At 37.3% G+C, this 20,966-nt stretch overlaps 1 protein-coding gene across 2 annotated transcripts in view; it reads left to right on the forward strand.

Annotated features, from left to right (window-relative positions):
- The window catches only part of ENPP1 (ectonucleotide pyrophosphatase/phosphodiesterase 1), a 73,217-nt gene extending 54,177 nt beyond the window's left edge, over nucleotides 1–19,040 (forward strand). For both annotated transcript variants that reach the window (XM_027551562.1, XM_027551563.1), the window contains 10 exons: nucleotides 946–1,015; nucleotides 1,947–2,034; nucleotides 4,193–4,362; nucleotides 5,153–5,204; nucleotides 6,496–6,647; nucleotides 8,457–8,586; nucleotides 9,634–9,714; nucleotides 10,617–10,749; nucleotides 12,868–13,030; nucleotides 15,238–19,040. In XM_027551562.1, coding sequence (XP_027407363.1) covers nucleotides 946–1,015; nucleotides 1,947–2,034; nucleotides 4,193–4,362; nucleotides 5,153–5,204; nucleotides 6,496–6,647; nucleotides 8,457–8,586; nucleotides 9,634–9,714; nucleotides 10,617–10,749; nucleotides 12,868–13,030; nucleotides 15,238–15,408 — 1,210 coding nt within the window. In that variant the 3' untranslated portion in view covers nucleotides 15,409–19,040. The remainder of the gene's footprint in view (nucleotides 1–945; nucleotides 1,016–1,946; nucleotides 2,035–4,192; nucleotides 4,363–5,152; nucleotides 5,205–6,495; nucleotides 6,648–8,456; nucleotides 8,587–9,633; nucleotides 9,715–10,616; nucleotides 10,750–12,867; nucleotides 13,031–15,237) is intronic.
- Nucleotides 19,041–20,966: the final 1,926 nt, after the last annotated feature.

Consider the following 20,966-nt stretch of genomic DNA (forward strand, 5'->3'; position numbering starts at 1 on the left):
AGTCTCCCAGGTAAACCTAGTCATTCAAGGTCCTTGAAAGGACCATTGGGTCCTTTCCAATGATGTTGTAATATGAAGACTTCAAGTATGATTCTCTTTGTCCCAGTTTCTCTCAGCCTTGGACTATTGACATTTGGGATCAGATAATTCTTTGTGGTGGGGAGCTGTCCTGTGTGTTTTGGGGTATTTGAAAACATCCCTGGCTTCTACTGACTAGATAAAAAAGTACTGTCTATAGTTGTGACAACAAAAAATATGTGCAGGCATTGCTGCAATTCCCTGGTGAGAGGGGGACACCTCCAGCTAAGAACCACTGCTCTGTCCCCTCACATCCATCTTGATTATTTCTTATGTTCCACTTGCCTTGTGTCTTTTCTACATGTTATGGTTATGCCTAACAATAGCTTCAAAGTCTAACAAATGATTGGCAAAAGCTCTTTGTTATAATAATGAGCAATTACCATCTTCATTAGACAGAGCTGTTTTTTTCATTCTTGTTATACTAAATCCATCAATAAACCTCAGTTTATTGTTATGTTCAGCAAATTATTTGGATTGTGCATATTGTTAATGTCTCAAACTTGATCATTAACTCCTGGAAGCCAGAGATGATAAATACATACCTCTGTCCAGCAAAACCTAAACAGTAAACCAGAATTCAGTCAACAGAATTACAAGGTCTCTCCCTTATTAGAGAACTGTGCTTTCAGTGTTTAGAAAAAGAATATGAAAGAAGAGAAGGTCCTTATCCTCATGAGAGAACTAATATTTAGTGAACATCTACTAGTTCCAAGCATTTCTTTAGGCTAAACGGTATACTTTTTACAAATAAATTGTTAACTATCAAAAAATAGTTGCTCTTTATTAATGGAAATAATGTCATGGGTGTCGATTTTGCTTTATGAGTGGACTTTGCATTATTAATTCGTATTATGTGACAATTAGGAATCCTTCAGAAAGGAAATATTGTGGAGGTGGATTCCATGGCTCTGATAATACATTTTTGAATATGCAAGTGAGTAAACCTATTCCACTTTAAAAATTATAGTTTATATCTAAAGAAAAAACTGATATATAAAGTTTTAGACTTAAAGATGTAGACTGTCCTTATGAGTCTTTAAAGAGAATTAATGAGGCACATACTTTCATATAGCTGTTTTACTTTGAACATTAATAGAATTTTAAAAAGTTACATTTCCGAATGTGTGACTTACACTTTGTGTGTGTGTGTGTGTGTGTCTGTGCACGCGCGCACACACACACTCAGTTGTGTCCAACTCTTTATGACCCTATGGACTGTAGCCCACTAGGCTCCTCTTTCCATGGGATTTTCTAGGCAAGAACTCTGGAATGGGCTGCCATTTCCTCCTCTAGGAGATCTTCCCAACCCAGGGATCAAACCTGTGTCTGCTACATTGGCAGGCAGATTCTTTCCCACTGAGCCACCAGGGAAGCCCACATTTCATACTATATTTCTAATAATTATTTTTTCATCTATTTGTACTTCATTGAGAATGTTGATTCACAGTAAACAAAAGGCAGTAATTAATAGGTGGAAAGATAACATACTTATGTTCTAAATAAAGATAATCCCTTCCATTTGCCTAGCACTGTAAAAATTTCAAAATACACTCATATCATTATCCCTACAGCATGGTGTATGGTGGGCAGAGTAAGATTTAGATCCCATTTCACAGTTTAAAAAAAATTTCATCATCATTTTGTTCTGATTGTCAGGTTCAGAATTGTAATAAAGTTAAGAAAGATATCTTAGATGTCTTTAGATTAAATGTGCAACAGGGATTAAAATAATATCCTAGAAGGGCCACTGGGCACAGTATTTTTCCACTTATCTTAATATAACCAGTTTGTATATGTACAATGGGCAAAAAAATACCTTTTTAGTGACCAACTTTAGTGACCAGTTTCTTTTCTGGCCAACGTAGGCCCTCTTTATTGGCTATGGACCTGGATTCAAGCACAGCACTGAAGTTGACTCCTTTGAAAATATTGAAGTCTATAACTTAATGTGTGGTAAGTGTGAACAGGTAGCTCTTCTCCCTTCTGAACACAGACCTGGAATAGATTATCAAAAGTAGGTCACATATTGGGCACCTTTCAGGAAATGATGATAAGGCAAGATCCTCATATTTCCACCTTTCTTCTTCCTGACCCAGAGTCATTGAAAACATATGCAAAACATAGCTATCTGATGTTTCCACTAGGCTGCACAGTGGCAAAATATAACAGTCAGAGCAGATGGTCTATAAATTGTAAGTGCCTGATACTTTGCTAGGCCCTAGACTTAATGAGATGACAGTTGAACCAGATCAGGGTGGAAGCCAGAGAAAAGAGTTTGGAGGTTGTGAAAGGTAGAAAAAACAGGTGGATCCTCTAGTAGCAATAATAGTTGAATGGACGGCAATGTCAAGGTTGCAGAAATGGAGGAGAACGCATTGGCTATATTCTTAGTTTACTCCATACCTTCTAAATTAGAGCTTTTATGGTTGAATATTGCATTTTAAATATTGCTTCCTTTTTCTGATAACAGTACTAGAATTTATAAAACCTTAAATGTGTCTTAAGTATTGACATAATTCTTTTAGCGGGAGACTGAATACTTAAATGAGTTAATATATCCTAAAGCGTCTAAACAGTGCCTGACATATAATAAGTGCTTTACTGTGTAAGTGTTTGCTATTATTATTATTAACAGCATGAGTCTTAGACTTGGACTGAGCTGATTTTGAATCCAGGTCTACTATATTAGTAACTTGAGACCTTGAGCTAAGTAAGCATGCTGATTCCAGTCGTGCATGTGTACCAAGTCGCTTCAGTCAAGTCCAACTCTTTGCGACACTGTGGACTGTAGCCCAACAGGCCCCTCTGTCCATGGGATTCTCCAGGCAAGAATACTGGAGTGGGTTGCCATTTCCTCCTCCAGGGCATCTTCCTGACCCAGGGATTGAACCCACATCTCCTAATTCTCCTGCATTGGCAGGTAGCTTCTTTACCACTAGTGCCAACTGGGAAGCCCACCTTGGAGAAATTGAAATTCAGTTCTAGACCATTGCAATAAAGTGAATACTCTAATAAAGCAAGTACATGAATTTTTTTGATTTTCAGTGCATATAAAAGCTACTTTTACACTATACTGTAGTCCATTAAGTGTGCAGTAGCTTATGTTTAGAAAAATATACATACTTTAATTAAAAAGTACTTTATTGCTAAAACATGCTAAGCATCATCTCACAATGTGGGACTGTCATAGACCTTCAGCTGTAAAAAAAATCTCTGGAGTGTAATAAAATGAAGTACAATGAAATGCTTGCTCCTTTGAAGAAAAGCTATGGCAAATCTAAACAGCGTATTCAAAAGTAGAGACATCACTTTGCCAACAAAGTTCCATCAAGTCAAAGCTATGGTTTTTCCAGTAGTCATGTACAGATATGAGAGTTGGACCATAAAGAAGGTTGAGTGCTAAAGCTTTGGAACTGTGGTGTTGGAGAAGACTCTTGAGAGTCCCTTGGGCAGCAAGCAGATCAAACTAGTCAATCATAAAGGAAATCAACCCTGAATACTCACTGGAAGGACTGATGCTAAAGCTCCAATATTTTGGCCACCTGATGCAAAGAGCCAACTCATTGGACAAGACCCTAATGCTGGGAAAGATTGAAGGCAAAAGGAGAAGGGATGACAGGATGAAATGGTTGGATGGCATCATCGACTCAATGGACATGAATTTGAGCAAACTCTGGGAGATAGTGAAGGATAGGGAAGCCTGGCGTACTGCAGTCCATGGGGTTGCGAAGAGTCAGACATGACTTAATGACTGAATAATGATGAAATGATGTCTCTCTGTATTCATCTACCAAATATTGACAACAAATATATTTAGCACGATTGGCATATAATAAACATTGAATAGGGGATAACTATAGTTACTGTTTACATTAAAATTTAGAGATTTTTATAGAGAAGTACAGTGTGCATATCAATATTTCCATCAAGAATAGCCTGATCATAAATATTCTACAACCTGAGAAAGAGAGATTTTTAGTTTTATTTTAGGTAAAGAGTTAAGGACTCATATAGATTTGGATTTAAAAAATAAAATTCATAGTGCAAAACTACTATTTAGTTTTGAAATTTCTTAAGTAAATCTTTATTTACCATTCTTGGAATTATGCAGATTTACTGAATTTGACACCAGCTCCTAATAATGGGACTCATGGAAGCCTTAATCATCTTCTAAGCAATCCTGTTTACACTCCAAAGCATCCCAAAGAAGTCCGGCCCCTGGTCCAGTGCCCCTTCACAAGAGCCCCCAGGGAGAGCCTTGACTGCTCGTGTGATCCCTCAGTAAGTATTCTGAAAGTATTTAGCCCAGTGGCTATGATTTTATAGCACCTTCTGCATAGCGTATTTGTGAGTGGGAGCAAATGTACGTATTTTCAACTCTAGTGACATATGCCAACCTTTTTATTTTTTATTTTCCCCCCTCTTAGTTTTTACACTCGCTGTATTTTTAATCCCCTTGTATTGAGACTTGATTTGGCTGCAGGCTGCAAGAATTCTAGCTGAATTCTGAAATATACTGAATCCCAGAATCCGGGCTGCCCTCCTAGCAGTGAAGTCTTTTATGAACCAATCTCAGTATTTCCTCTCTAAAATACATCCAACCTGTTTTAAATTTAGGAGGAAAATATTTTGAGGGATGAAATGAATTTATTACACTTCATTTTTATTCCTAATATGTAATTGTTGTAAGGAGATGAAAATATATGACAAATTATAAACAAAATTGATCATGTCCATAAAAGCAGACATTTGAGGAGCTCATCTTATGCTCTGTTTTGTTTTAGGCTTAATTTATGCTTGTAAAAGACCATAAGAGTAGAGATAAGAATTATAAACAGTAGTTATATTCTTATTTTTAAATGACTTGTGTTCTGCTGTGCTAATAATTTTGTCTTTTTGCAACTACTATCCCTATGTTTTTATCCTCTTCTTCAAAAAAATAATTTCACTTGTACAGAATGGTTATAATTTATCTTTGTTCTATGGTGGAATACTTAAGCTATAAAAGTCATTTGTTACAAAATTAAGGCACATTTTTCAACCCTCAAAAATTGTATCATTAATTTTTTAGATTTTGCCAATTGTGGATTTTCAGACACAGTTGAATCTGACTATGGCAGAAGGTAAGCAGGATTTTTCTCAACAATGTGAAGCTCAAAATTAGTTTGGGGTCATTGTTTGAGAATAACCAATAGAATAAGGTAGTGGTGGAGGACCACCTGATGAACTGGGTGAACTTTTTAGCTTGACAATCCAAACTGTTAGTCATAAGGAAGGAAGGGGTGTTTACAGTGGAAGCAGTACGTAATGTAGTTACTGGAAGCTGAATCACTCTTTATGGACTCAGTGGAGTATTTTGAGATTTTGAAGATATGTATAGGTTTATATTATAATAATAGATCCTCAGATTCCATTTAAAATACCTGTTTTTAAATTTTTAAATTTCTGTTTCACTTAGTTCTTAATTATAAGGTAGTATAAACTGATTTATCTAAAGTCACTTCTTCATAACTCTTGAATGAAAATTAAGCATATGCAGACAACTGATGAAGTGTGGGTATTTAGGATCCCTTTGATGGTCCTTGACACAGTCTCAGATCCTTAAGTTACTTGGCTAACAGTTTTTTTCTTGCTGGAATAAAAAAGTGAATTCTGCGTGCTCTTGACTTGGACTTCTCTCTATAAAATCTCTATAAATGCACAGATTATAGAAATTTTAGATGACCCCAAGGTGGCAAAGTGTCATGGTGAAAAATGACAACCTTTGGAACTGAGTAGATATGGGTTTGAATATGAGCTTAGAAACCGTATGTCCATGGAAAAAGTATTTGTTCCCTATAAGTTGCTCTTTTCTCATCTGTAAAATAAGTATATAGCCTCAATTTATAGGGGTCCATATGAATTAAATTCAATGATATATACAGAGAATTCTATAAAGCATCTGATGCTTGAGAAAAGGGCAATAAATGGTATATGTGCTATTCCATTTGGGGTAGTCTCATAATTTCAGTTTAAAATTTTTGCTTTCTGAGTATACACATCATCCAGAAAACTTTCTTTTGATATTATGTCTTGGAAAATAGGTAATAAAGATAATATTAAAGAATTTTAGTAACATAAGTCCTAATTACTGAAATCCCTAGCAATCTCATGTAGTATCTTCTTGTGATATCTTAATATCACATTGATAGTTCAGGATCTACATAGGCACACACTCTTGTGAACTCCTTTTGTTCTTTTTAAATTACTTATGGTTCTGTTCTTTGTAAGTAGTTTTATTTTGCAGTTACAAATAATTTTTCAATAGGATTAAGTAGAGAAAGGAATCAGATGAGGGTGTATCATTATATCTTACCATACAAAGCACACTAAGTGTGTTTGAACGGTGGTTTCACTTCCCCCCTATGACCCAAGAGAAGACCATTAAGCGTGGCGCTCTACCCTATGGAAGACCCAGAGTTCTCCAGAACAGCACTGTCTGTCTGCTTTACCAGCACCAGTTTGTGAGTGGTTACAGCCGTGACATCCTGATGCCCCTTTGGACATCCTACACCATCGGCAGAAATGCAAGTATTTGTCATCTCTTTACCTCTGCGTGGCTATTTTATATTATTACTAAGCAAAACTTTGTCAGCATCATTTCTCACTGTCCATCTCAGCTCTGTAACCAGCTCCCAAATTAGATCACTGAGCCAAGAGTCAGAAAATTTAGGTCCCAGTTCTAGCTTGGCCACTGACTAGCTATGTGACTTTGACATTCAGAGCAAACCTTTGTGAAATGAAGGTATGCAGTGAAGGTTTCTTGCATGCTTTGGTTTTTTTTTTCTTGGTTTTAATATTTGATGATGCTAATTTCTAATTTCATGAAATCACTTTTACAATCAATTACAGTTATTATTTCTAAATACACAGCTGTGTAAGTACAAGGATTTCCCTCAGCTGCCCAAATCTTGGGCCCTCAGGGATGGAGGAGGACATTGAAGCTCAGTAACCTCAGTACATATACCACCTACAGGGAGACCTCCCAGACCAAACCAGGGAGAGGCCTGGGGTCCTGTCCACCACCCAGACTAAAGGAGTTCAGCCTTGAAAGGAGTAGGGGAAGATATTCCAGAATAAGACCACCATTCTCCTTCACCCTCACCCCCTGGATGCTGTGGTAGCAAGATAAATGAGGAAAGAAATAGAGCTTGAGAAAGAGAATTGAGGCAGGAGATGAGATTTAGATCTTACCTGGAAATAAAGTTTTAAACTAGTTGTTCAGTCCCTAAGTCACGTCCGACTCTTTGTGACCCCATGGACTGCAGCACACCAGGCTTCCCTGTCCTTCACTATCTCTTGGAGTTCCTTCAAACTCAAGTCCATTGAGTAAGTGATGGCCGTCAACCATCTCATCCTCTGTTGCCCTCTTCCCCTCCTGCCCTCATTCTTTCCCAGATTCAGGGTCTAAACTAGACTGACCAGATTTTCAGAAATTGAAAATGTCTGGTAAGATATAGGATGCTCTTAAGGGATAGAAAGGGGATTTGAGAGAGCTTAGTTGACTATAGCAGTTAGATTTTAAAAACAGAGTTATTGTTACTACTCACTAAGATTGTTCATATATATGTAATTTTTGTATCTGTATGTAGAGAGAATACACACACACATTCACATATGTACATAAAGTTTCTACCTTAATTTGATTTTTAATTTTTGAAGAACATCTTCAAACATTTCAAACACTTATTAATTGACTTTGTAATATTGAGTTTGCCAAAAACATGACTTGTGTTTTTCCATAACATCTTCAAAAAACCCAAACTTTTTGGACAACTCAGTATAGAGCAGTTTACCCAGTTTTTTGTAGGTCCCCATCCTATTTATTATAGTTTAATACCTTAATTATAATGTCCTAGGACTCTGTTTGAATTTTCAGTTTTCTTATATAATGAAAGCTGCAAAAATTGAGTCATCACTACTCATGAGGTTTTCATATTGAATTGCTGTTCCATGGCTTTCCCCCACCGCCCCCCACCATTTTTGGCTGTATTGTAATATGGAAAAGTCTGATCTCTAAAAATCAGCAATTCACTGCACAAAAGTTTGAAACTGAATAGACAAAAATATTATAAACAAAGGTAGCACAACATGGTAGGAAAAATTTGCACATATATGACAAGTGATTAATATCTTTAATATTATAAAGAGTTTCTACACGTTGGTTAGAAACAAGATGAATACACTAATAGAAAAGTGAAAACTGGTGCAGGGCATGAACAGACAACCAGACCCACATGATTTTATGACGTGGTTCACCTTTAATTATTTGTAAAGCTCTAGCGTTCTGTTCTATATGCCTCATCCCTGATTGTCCTTTTCATTTTGTTCTTCAGGACAGTTTCTCTACAGAAGACTTTTCCAACTGTCTTTACCAGGATCTCCGAATCCCTCTTAGTCCTGTCCATAAATGTTCATTTTATAAAAATAACGCTAAACTGAGCTATGGGTTCCTCTCCCCACCACGTAAGTCTCTTCCTCGCTGATGTTCCCTTTCCCTTATGTTCTTTCTTTCTACCATTTCCTTTCCTTTCTTATGGGGACGTGTACATCTTGTTTATTTATTGATGAAAACTGTGAGTGGAAAATGGGAACTATTAGGGAAATTTTTCAAGTATCTAAAACTTAAGTTTTGGAAACCTGTTTACTTTTGTTTGGAGAGTGATGGATTTAGGGTAACCACAGTAGATAGAACATTCTTCACTTTTCTGCATTTCTTTTAAACAGAATTTGAGAAACTCAGGTCAAAAGGATGCATCAGGGTTCTTAGGAAGGAGATAGCATTTTGTTGTTTAAAAAGAAAACTCTGATTTGTCAAAGGATGAGGTAAAAGGAGAGCCTGAGTTTGCTTGCTCTTGCACTGATACAGAGCCCCTGGGGAATGGCTTTTTTTTTTTTTTTTCTGAAATCTTATTCTATTTTTTCAAGTGGCAGATCTGTATGTTAATGAGAAGACATTTTGAGGCCAGCCTAAAAAGGAAAAAAGTCAGAAGACTCCAGTCAATATGCTCAATATCCAGTTCAGTCCCCAGAGCAAGCTTCTGAAGTCAGAACTTGGCTTTTGCGTTATAAAAATAGGTCCAAGCCAGAAGTCCATACAAAGAAGCCTTGTACAGCACATTTCAGGAAAGACATCCCTTGTGATGTTTTTTCTGGTTAGTAGGTGTTCTGAAGCCAGATGTTCTCATTTTTACTTTTCTCTGTGAAAGAGTTCAGGGAAAGATTGTTGACACAATGTACTTTAGTTGAAAATAAGGCAAATGAGGTAAAATTTGAATATGTTTAATTTAGGCCCTTCATATTAAAGATTTTGTTTCTTCATCTTGAAGAAGAAAAGATCCAATGTTTTTTAAGGGACCTGATCACATTGCATTACCCGCCTTGGTCTAGTACCTGGGAAAGTGTTACGAGTTTAAGATGATAGCCCATTTTTTAAATACCCCCATGAGAAAGTATAATTCTTACTGTGATTTGTGAAGAATGAAATAGTTGTTCTTGTTATTTTCTTTGTAGAATTACATAAAGGTTCAAGTCAAGTATATTCTGAAGCATTACTTACAACTAATATAGTGCCCATGTACCAGAGTTTTCAAGGTAAAATTTTTAATCTTACAAACACTTTTGGTGGGAAAAGAATGTAATGTTACTCCTAACTTATCTAGCTAATGTAATCTACTAATAGATATTAAATTTCAGTCTGTTGCCTTATTTAACTATTTGGAAGTTCTCGATAATTGTTTTTAATTTAAAATGAATAGATTTTACATCATTATTAATTATTGTAACTATTGGCTTTTTTAAGAATAAATACACACTTATACTTTAAGTAATTTACAGAGCATACAAGGAAAATTTTATTGTAGTTTACCTCTAGAATGCTTTTGAATAGTTAAAAATTCTCTGCTGCTGCTGCTGCTAAGTCGCTTCAGTCGTGTCCGACTCTGTGCGATCCCATAGACGGCAGCCCACCAGGCTCCCCCGTCCCTGGGATTCTCCAGGCAAGAACACTGGAGTGGGTTGCCATTTCCTTCTTCAATGCATGAAAGGGAAAAGTGAAAGTGAAGTCGCTCAGTCGTGTCCGACTCTTAGCGACCCTGTGAACTGCAGCCTACCAGGCTCCTCCATCCATGGGATTTTCCAGGCAAGAGTACTGGAGTGGGGTGCCATTGCTCTAGAATATTTCAAAAAAAATACAGATGTTAACAATAAATTTGAATAGCTTGCCTTGTTTGTGTTCTTATATTTTTTATGCTTAATGATAATATGTGATCTCAGCTTCATTGATAATACATATGTTTAGGGATGCCTGAAGTAGAATTGACTTCAGCATTTGCTCGTTAGTCTTTCAAAGAGCAAAAGCTGAACGATGGATTTTTGGCCAGACTTCACTTTATCCCTAATTATGACAAATGCTAATTTTGATTCATAATTTGGTTCGTAGTTGATTTATGTCATCTTGTTCTTTTGACACTGTGGCGTCTTCCTTCTTGTTTCAGTTATATGGCACTACTTGCATGGCACCTTACTGCAGAGATATGCTGAAGAAAGAAACGGTCTCAATGTTGTTAGCGGTCCTGTGTTTGATTCTGATTATGACGGACGTTATGATTCCTTGGAGACTCTGAAGCAGTAAGAACATATTTCATTTACTCTTAAATACAGCTCTCCAATGGGACTACCATCCAGTTGAGTCAGCAGAACCTCTTCTATCTAACTATTCGTATTTGTATAGCTGACATTTCTGATTATGCAGGAAGCCCCTTGAAATAGCTGATTAATTTTGATATTTTGATGTTCAGTAAAATATTTTTTTAGATGAAAGTAGTGTTTATCCCCCACTCAGCTTAGATGAATAATTCTATAGCTCATATTAAATACTGACTCTGCCTTTTGTTAAGAAGATAACAACAGTGTTTAAAATCTCTTTCTGTGGCTATTGTGAAGATGCTGTTTTAACTAGCAAACTGCCAGTTTCGAGCCAAAGAATGATACAGTGTGGCTGGAGGCATCCTGCGTCAAAGGAGCAGAAGACAGAAAGCCATAGTGCCGCAGCGTTCCGTAGCTTGAATGTCACAGCTTTCAGTTTTATCCAACTCTGCTGCAAGGGGAATTTGTTGCAGGAGCGAAAGTGGGGTGGACGAGGATGGCCATGTCCCAGATCGCTTCTGAGTCCCTGAGATGGCCACCAAGTGTGGGTTGCTGGCTCCATACAGGAAAGACTTCGAGAGCGAGACATAGTAAAGAGAAAGAGGGTTTATTCCGGGAGAGACACACTCCATAGATGGAATGTGGGCCATCTCAGAAGGCCAGAGGCACCAGGGTATGGAGTGTCAGTTTTTATAGGGGTGGGTGATTTCACAGGCTAATGAGTGGGAGGGGTATTCCAACTCTTTTGAGGAAGGGGAGGGTATTTCCAGAAATTGGGCATTGCCCACTCTCTGGTCTTTATGGTCAGCCTTGGAACTGTCATGGTGCCTGTGGGGGTGTCAATTAGGATGCTGATGTGTTACTGTAAGTGTATATTGGCCCCCAAGGTCTAGTGGAATTTGAATCGTCTGCCACCTTGGACCTAGTTTGTTCTACCCAATTTATGTCCTGTCCTTGGGCTATATTATGTTTTTAAAGGTTGTTCCCTGCCCCCTTCCAGTCTCTGAATGATACAGTGACCTTCTTGAGAAACCATCAGTGGTGCTTTCATAAAGGAAAGAGGAAGAACATTTTAGAGATTGGTTGATCTTTATTAAAACAATTGCAAAATCTTTGGAAGCAATTTTGGTTCTTCAGTCTATGAGAAAAGTGGAGTGAAGCATCCACTGGGATTCAGCCCCTGTCTGAGAACTACTCCCTCAGGCTGACTTAGAGATTATTGTTTACACATATACACCTGTGACCACATCATTTGTGAAATTATATTTTTATTATATTCTTTAAGGCATAAGGATCCTATGGAAATGCCTCAGAGGTGGCAGCAGGAGAATGGGTAAAGAAGAGAACTTATACCTTTTCCATTCACAGCTTCAACTGGAACACATTTTAATATGCTTTATGTATCATGGTTCCACATAAGATTGTGGTTGTTTTTTTTTTTAATGATACCACCACTACCTTAAATTTTGAAAGATAACTAAAAAACCAAATGAATCTTCTTTTTTTTTCCCAAACAAATCTAGTCTTGAGGCCTAAGGAAATAGAATTAAGATGAGGTAAATGTGTTACTTGGGACATCTTTGAGAATATGCTTTAATTAAAAAAAAAAAAGTAAAAACAAAGTTATAGAATAGGAAAGAAGATCCAGTTAAAACAACAGCTTCTCTGAATGAGCCAGAATGAAAAAATCTCAAACCAGTTCTCTCTCTTTCACTTTCTGTTCATAACTGCCTGGAATTTAAAAGATTCTCAGTAATGCTTTAGAGTCCTGGTTGTACATATTCAAAATTGATGATTTTTTCCCTTAGTGTCTCAATTCCAATTTATTAAGGTGGAATTACAAAAAAAAAATACAAAGTTTTAATAAATTTCTGTAAAAAGTAACATTATTTGGATTGTGTTTCTATGTCTTCTAATTATTCTTCTTCTCCATCTGGTAGAAAATGTGAGGTATTATGATGACTAACTTCTTACAATACGTTTAATTATTTGACTGAACTTTATTTGGAGATGTATTGTATTAAAAATATACTTGAGTGAAATAGTCATTAAAGGGAATAGTTATTTTTTTCTTAAAGTGAATATTACCATATTTTACAGAAACAGCAAAATCATCCGTAATTTGGAAGTTCTGATTCCAACTCACTTCTTCCTTGTGCTAACAAGTTGTAAAAACACATCCCAGACTCCCTTACAGTGTGAAAATTTAGATGCCATGGCTTTCATTTTGCCTCACAGGACTGACAATAGTGAAAGCTGTGCGGTAAGTGGCCTTTGTTAATTTATCTTTAAGCATTGGTATATAAATATGTTTGTGCATGTCTTACATCTGACATTACTGTGGGAAAAGAAGAGATAACTAGAAGATACATGTTTGAGATTATAGAATGGTTTTAAACTTGATCCTCTTAGTTTATTCAAAGAAGATTATTCTTGTCTGTTAAAAGCACTAACAGTAAGATCAAAACGTAAAAACTTTGTTGACGTCATGTGGCTTAGTCACTTAATCCGTGTATAAATTCTGGGCCCTCCCCTGGAAAAAAAAGGGCTGCAATAGATTTATACTTGCATTTTACTAACCAAAATGATGTTAAGTGCCTTGAATTAGGTGTTAAGTTACTTTTCTATCTGTACCATTCCAAAAGCTATCATACCGATAACTTAAATATAAGCATTTAACAAATTCTATAATGGCACTGTAACAAGAAGACACTGAATATTGGATTTGAACCAGAAAGTGAATTGTTTGAAGGTGTATCAGATATACTTGGTCTTCCCTGGTGGCTCAGATGGTAACAAATCCACCTTCAATGAGAGAGACCTGGGTTCGATCCCTGGGTTGAGAAGATCCCCTGGAGAAGGGCATCGCAACACACTCCAGTATTCTTGCCTAGATAATCCCCATGGACAGAGGAGCCTGGTGGGCTACAGTCCATGGGGTCACAAAGAGTTGGACATGACTGACCAACTAAGTACATAGCACATATACTTACCCCTTCTGTTTCATGTCTGAAATAGTGACTAAGGATTAGCTGGATTTGGCTTGAGAGAACAGATGTCTTTTATTTATTCATGTAAATGCTGAAACAGATGGCCAATATCTACTGGCCAAGTAGTCTACTGAGTCAGGCTCTTCCCTTGCAAGCCAGAGAGAGGGTTGCTGGAGTGGAGGAGACTGAGTATAACAGCAGTACTGGGTGGTGGATGCTGGAAGCTAATGGAAAATGGAAATTATTGATCTTTTATGTGAAAAGTCTGTATTTATTATTTGCAACTAATAATATCATCAGGGCACATGAACCTTTATTGAAGTATGTCTTTAAAGTATAATCATAGCACACCAGCCCGTGGATATGTTCTTCATCTGACTTTCTCCAGTCGCCATTTTCAGAAAAATTTACACCAACATATGGATGTATGATTTCCATCTCTGCCTCCATGTGCCAGAGCATAAGCCTTTAATTCTTTTTTGATCTCATATTAGCTAGAACTTCACTACTTCACCAGAAGTGAAAGTGTATTTTTCCACTTCCCCTAACCCTTTCTTCATTGCAGCTGTGTAGATAACTGATTCTGATAAGAACTAGCATTTGTATAGCTCATTTGCACACATCATTGTGTTTGATCTTTAGAGCAACCCTGTGAGGAGGGCGCAGGTAAGAGAATTCGTATTCAGATACTAAATAACTTGCCTCAGTTTACCTGGTAGGATGATGGTAGAAGTAGAACTTGAATCCAAGTTGTTGTTCAGTCACCCAATCATTCTGACTCTTTGCAGCTCCATGGACTGCAGGATGCCAGGCCTCTCTGCCCCTCACCATCTCCCAAAGTTCACCCAAGTTCATGTCCACTGCATCAGTGATGCCATCTGGCCATCTCATCCTCTGATGCCCTCTTCTTTTTCTGACCTCAATCTTTCCCAGCATCAGGGACTTTTCCAATGAGTTTGCTGTCTGCATCAGATGACCAAAATACTGGAGTTTCAACTTCAGCATCAGTGCTTCCAGCCAGTATTCAGGGTTGATTTCCCTTAAGATTGACTAGTTTGATTTTGCTGTCTGAGGGGCTCTCAGGAGTCTTTTCCAGCACTGTCGTTTGAAGGCATCAGTTCTTTGGCATCATTCCAAGTTCCTTTCTGCTAATTCCCGTATTCTTTCTACCATGGCATGTTACTTTTGTTTTCCAACATTTTTAACCCCATACTTTGGTGTTTCTTGCACCAAGGCACTGTAGGTACATCTGTTCCACATATACTTTCCTCAGATTTGATACATCTACTAAACAAACATGAATGGTATGTATTGGATGGTGAACTGCTCAAGAGCAGGGATTATGCCTCACAATTCTCATGGCATCTGCCATTTAAGAGACAGGGTGTCATGGCTGATTACAATGAGGGAGATGCAGAGAGTGTGGGGAAGGTGGACTGACTATTGTCCAGTGACTTTTCTTCCTTTCCCACCCTCATAGCACGGGAAGCATGAATCCTTATGGGTTGAAGAACTGTTGAAGCTACACACAGCTCGGATCACAGATGTTGAACACATCACCGGACTCAGCTTCTATCAAGAAAGAAAAGAGCCAATTTCAGACATTTTAAAGTTGAAAACACATTTGCCAACCTTTAACCAAGAAGACTGAAACTTTTTTTATTCCAAAAACACAGCAGTAAATCTTTGTGAAAGAGCCTTCTGTTTTATACATCCTCTATTTACACTGTTGCATTGTTTGGAGACTGTCGACCAGAGTTAGAACTGGGAATCCTCTGTGATACACGACCTTCTCAGGGAAACTTGTGGCCTCCGCATAACAGTAGGAAGGTGTTCCTACTGGGTCTCACACATGTTTGAATGTGTAAGAATTGTTCAAAAAGAAAAAGAAAAAAAAAAGAATTGTTCAGATTTGGGAATAAAGACAGATCATACCTAAAACTGCTCTTCTACTTCTCTTAAGGGCAGAAGGAGCTGTGAACATTCTCTGGACACCAGATGTTTGAATCATATTATCATTAATAAATTTCTGTGATGCTGACAAACACCAGACTAATGAATAGGATTGGAGTAGACCATGTTTCATTAGTTCATTCACAGGAATTTAAAAGTGATTCTGGATTCTTTTTAACTTGGATATTCATTTATTTTCATTTTAATCAGAAAAGTTAATGGGAGCAGAAATATTTGAAGCCCTATTTTTATCTCTTCTGTACACCCCCTCAAAAGCTAACTATTTTTAAATTGTAACTGGGTTTCTTCCGATTTAATGATTCTTTCAGGTTAAACTTTGAGGGACCATCTGTACTGAGTGTATCTACCCTTTATAAAATTTAGTCTACATTTGTACCAAAAAATAAAAATATTCCCAATCTGATCACTGATAATATAGGTTGAAAATAACTCCAATAATGGTTATTTTATACCGTTAAAAGTGTGTCTTGTCTTAGTGAAACTTCATGGGGCTTGTCAACTCATGCAAGATAGCATTTTTCATCCAAATAATAGAAATGTTTTCCTCTATACACAAAAATCACTCTATTAGCAACAGAGCTGTACTGTTCTGAGATGTTCATTTTGAAGTTCCATTGATTTGAAGAGAATGTATTACCATCGTTTTATATCTTCTTAATACTCATGATAAATGAACTTGATTTTCTTCACTTCATAGACTATATATATATATATATATATATATATATATATACACCCTTCAGTACCAACCTGTGAATGTTCAAAAGCTACATTCATTTTTTAGGCTACTTGAGTCTGATTTAAGTGTTATATTATTAATAACACCAAAGGTCTGTATTTGTCCTTCACATTCCACTTGTTCTTCAATAGCATAGGGGCCCCAAAACCTTTAGATAATACACTTTGCATCTGAAAATTATTTACTTATTTAGAAAGTTTCATTGATTTTATTTTAGTCCCACAGGTCCCTGAAGTTCTATAAATTTATTCTTTTCCCCCAGTCTCTTTTTTCTCTGTTATTCAGATTGGGTAGTTTCTATTGTTCATTTCTATTGCTCTGTCTTCAATTTCACAGATTCCTTCCTCTAATTTCATTTTGCTGTTGAGCCCATTCATTGATTTTTATATTTCAGTATTGTGGATTTTTTGTTTCTAAAATTTCCATTTGATTCTTTGTAGCTTTTATTTCCTTGCTGAGAATTTTTATCTCTTTGCTGAGACTTTCCACTTTTGCATTTGTTTCAAACATGTTCATAATTGCTTACTGAAGCATTATGATGGATGTTGTAAAATCCTTGTCAGATAATTCCTACATGTGTTGTCTTTATGTTGGCATCTGTTATCTTTTTTTATTCAAAAATATTTTTCTGGTTCTTGTTGTAATAAATGATTTTCAGCTGAAACCTGGACATTTTAGGGGTTATGTTTGAGACTGTGGATCTCATTTACCCTTTCTGCTTTAGCTGACTTTAGCAGGAGAATGGGGGGCACTATCCTATTAATGCCAGTTGTGTTAGAGTCCAGGAATTTTTACCCTCTATTGACACTCGGAGTGAGGAGAAACCCTTGTTGCTGGACAGAGTGGGAATTCAATATCCTACTCTATCTCCATTGCTGCCTCCCTGCCTGGGATGTGCTGCTGCTGCTAAGTCACTTCAGTCATGTCCAACCCTGTGCGACCCCATAGACAGCAGCCCACCAGCCCACCTTCTCCCGTCCCTGGGATTCTCCAGGCAAGAACACTGGAGTGGGTTGCCATTGGATGTGCTGGGTTCCTCATTGGTGCTCCCATGTCGTCTTCACTGATGCTATGGACAGGGGTGGCAAGGAAAGTGTTTTTGTTTTGTTTTGTTTTGTTTTAATCACTATTGGGAATAAAATTACCAGTTTCCTACTCAGCCTTCTCTGATGCTATTCTGGCAGAGAACTTGGGGCAACTCTTCACAGCCTGGCAAGCCCCTGTCTTTCCTGACATGGTGATGTTTAGTTGGAGTGGAGTGGTTACTGTTTTCTTTCTTGCTAGGCCACTCCTCTTCTGGTCCTTTGGCTGGAAAGATAGCAGGCCTTTCTTGGGGCTTCTTTTTGTCCTTACTTGTTGGAATTTCCAGGTTTCTGACTTTTTCAGCAACAAGTCTGGGGTATATGAACTAAAAGAAAACCCAGGGAAACTCATTGCAGTGTTGCTCCTTGGGTCTTGAGGTCCCTAGCCTGTCTGCCTTCTCCTCTCCACCTTTTAGAATCTTCCTATGTTTCTTTTATATATAATAACAAAGCTTTTTATCTGCACTTTGCAGAAGGATATCTACTTCTTTATAGAAGTATCTTACTGATTTTTATATGTCCTTCACATACAGACACAGTTGCCTCTACATAGAATATCTTAGCAGATCTTAATTAAGTGGATAGACGCCTTTCCCCTTTGCCAGACACCAGGAATAACAGAAAAAAAATAAGTTATAGTCTTTTGGGGGCTTCCCTGGTAGCTCAGAGGTTAAAGCGTCTGCCTGGAATGCGGGAGACCCGGGTTCGATCCCTGGGTCAGGAAGATCCCCTGGAGAAGGAAATGGTAACCCACTCCAGTACTCTTGCCTGGAGAATCCCATGGAGGGAGGAGACTGGTAGTTTACAGTCCATGGGGTCGCAAAGAGTCAGACATGACTGAGCAACTTCACTCACTCACTCACTCATAGTCTTATTAGTCTTGAAGAAAGGGAAGAGACATAATAAGTGTAAATGATCCCAAAAGTGTGGCAAATGTTATAATGGAGCCATGGGCGGAGTGCCAGGGAGCACGAAGGAGGCACTGGGTGCTGCTTGGCAGTGAGAGTGGTGATTTGCCAGAAGTGGTGATGATTGGGCTAGAACTTGAAGGATGAATTTGAGCTCTTTAGGCAAATAGGTGAGGAAAGGGCATTTTAGCCTCCCTTGGATTCATACATTTTGGGCATTTTTCCATTTACTGTTACTTCTGATATTTTCCACAAGTGTCACTGTGACCAGTTTACAATATGCAACTATTTCATTTTTCTTTTGTTGACCTGTTCTTAAAGGAAATGTCAGAATATAAATTCTGTGCTGACTCTTTAAAGGGAAAGGCATGCACATCTGTTCCTACTTAGTTTTCAGTTGCTCTTATACAGCATTCTTTTTTTGTCCCCTCTTGTCTTGAAAGAGACCCTTTCTTTTACTCTTTAATCAACTTAAAACATACGATTAATTTCCATTTTGAATGCTATTTCACATGATCATGTATGGAAATGTTTTTATCTTACTTTTCTCAATAAAGGCCATTTTTTCCTTTCAAATGAACAGCAAAACTTTTATTTATCCCTAATTTTACTGCCCTGTCTCTAGTCAGTACTTCTTAAATGAGGTAAGTAATTCTCATGCAAAATTTTCTACTTGGTTAGTCTAGTGATGGCAGAGCAAAAAGTCAGGTGAAACCTAAAAACATTTCCAGGAATCAGAGAAAAGAGGGCAAGTCTTAGGGAGAATAAGGTGAATGCTCAGGTTCCAGTGGGATAAGGAGAGCCATAGGTCAGTTGGCCTGATTGGTCCTATTTAAGGAGATAAAGAGAGACCAGACTGGGAGAGAGCTGAACCACCGAGTCCTGCAGGAGGCTCTGACCCCCTCTTGACTATTTTCTGCCACTAGCTGCAATCTGTCCTGCCTGGATCTGTGGGTACGTGTTTATCTATAATTGAAACTGTTGAACTTTGAAACTAAATGTGATCACACTTCCTACTGAAGCCTAGCACGGGAATTTAGTATGTAGGTGCTTTCATAAGCACCAAGTTAAATTTCTTTATGACTATAGTTCAAGGACATTTTCCCTGATTTTTGGCCAGTCTAAATATTGTAAGATAGAAAAAAATTCTATAGAATTAGTGTCTCTAAGCTAAGAGATGTGGATTTACAAATAAAAATTGTGTATCCAGAAGACTGGCTGCTTTCCTGTGTGGATGTGTATGTGTGTATGGAGGGTAGGGGCAGGGAATGGGTGGAGCTATATCTCTAGGGACTGCTACTGAGTACAAGGGGTGTAGACGATTAACCACAGCTGTGTTGTCCGAAGGAGAGACAAGATCCAAAGTTCATTTCAGTTTCACAAAGTGAACAGCCATTTCTGACGCGTGACTGATTATTCTTGTTTTTTGGTATTTTAATTACATTTAGCTATACTTCAAAGTAAAAAGAACATATAAATGCAAGGCATATAGAAATATCTTTCCAGTATTTAAAATGATCTGAAACCAGAAGGAAAGACTCCAACTTGTAACATATAAATTTTTTCAACATGAAATTTTCCTATTTATCTTCTCCATAATATATAGTGACTGGAAAAAAAAAAAAAAGATGTTTACTAGAAATCACATCTATACCAGGAACGAAAGATGTATAAAATACATTTAGTTTACTAGGAATGAGTATTACACCTATGGGATGGTAAAAGGAAGCAATATAATCCGACCCCAATGCAATTGTTTTAAATTTAACTTCATACTTGCCCCCAAGCACTCAATTCAGGGGATGATTTGAGGATTTTAATAAAAATATCTAACATATCATTTTAAAAACTCATATCCAATTTCACTATATATCAGAAATTCAGAATTCAGAATAGACTTCAGCTTTCACAGAAGAGAGATACAAAACAATTTAATAAAGATACAGGAAATGAGATTTTTACATCTTTTGATAATTTTGTCCAATGCTGTCCAGGTATTTTTCACTATCAAAGGTCATTTCTGCCTACACTTAAATGCAGTGGTTTTGGGTTTAAATAAAGGAGGAAAAACAGGGGTTTCAATGCAAAGTTTATAAGTTAACGAAAGCTTGAAATGATTTTAAATAAATGAGAACAAAATATTCTCAGTCCAATGAATAGATCTCATTGCTCCAATTTTCACAATTAAAATCTCAGATAAAACCTACAATTTTGAGTTCTCTGTCATAAACTATTCTATACCTTGTCACAATTTCACTGTCTTGAGTTACTCAGTTTTGTTAAAGTCTAAACAGAAACAAGCTGGTAAATCTATGGGGCTTTTATTTGTGTACTATCTTGTTTTTCAGGTAATGCCACTGATTATCTCAGTAGCACACTTTAAGACTGCAACTAGATTAGATTCAATTAGAGCAAAACTGACAATAAGTTTCAAAGCTGTGCTTACTCTGTTAAGGAATTAGGCATTAGGGACAAATTGGGGAACAGGGCAGATGGGATGCCTGTC

This window comes from Bos indicus x Bos taurus, chromosome 9, assembly GCF_003369695.1.
Source record: "Bos indicus x Bos taurus breed Angus x Brahman F1 hybrid chromosome 9, Bos_hybrid_MaternalHap_v2.0, whole genome shotgun sequence".
Classification (NCBI taxonomy): domain Eukaryota; kingdom Metazoa; phylum Chordata; class Mammalia; order Artiodactyla; family Bovidae; genus Bos; species Bos indicus x Bos taurus.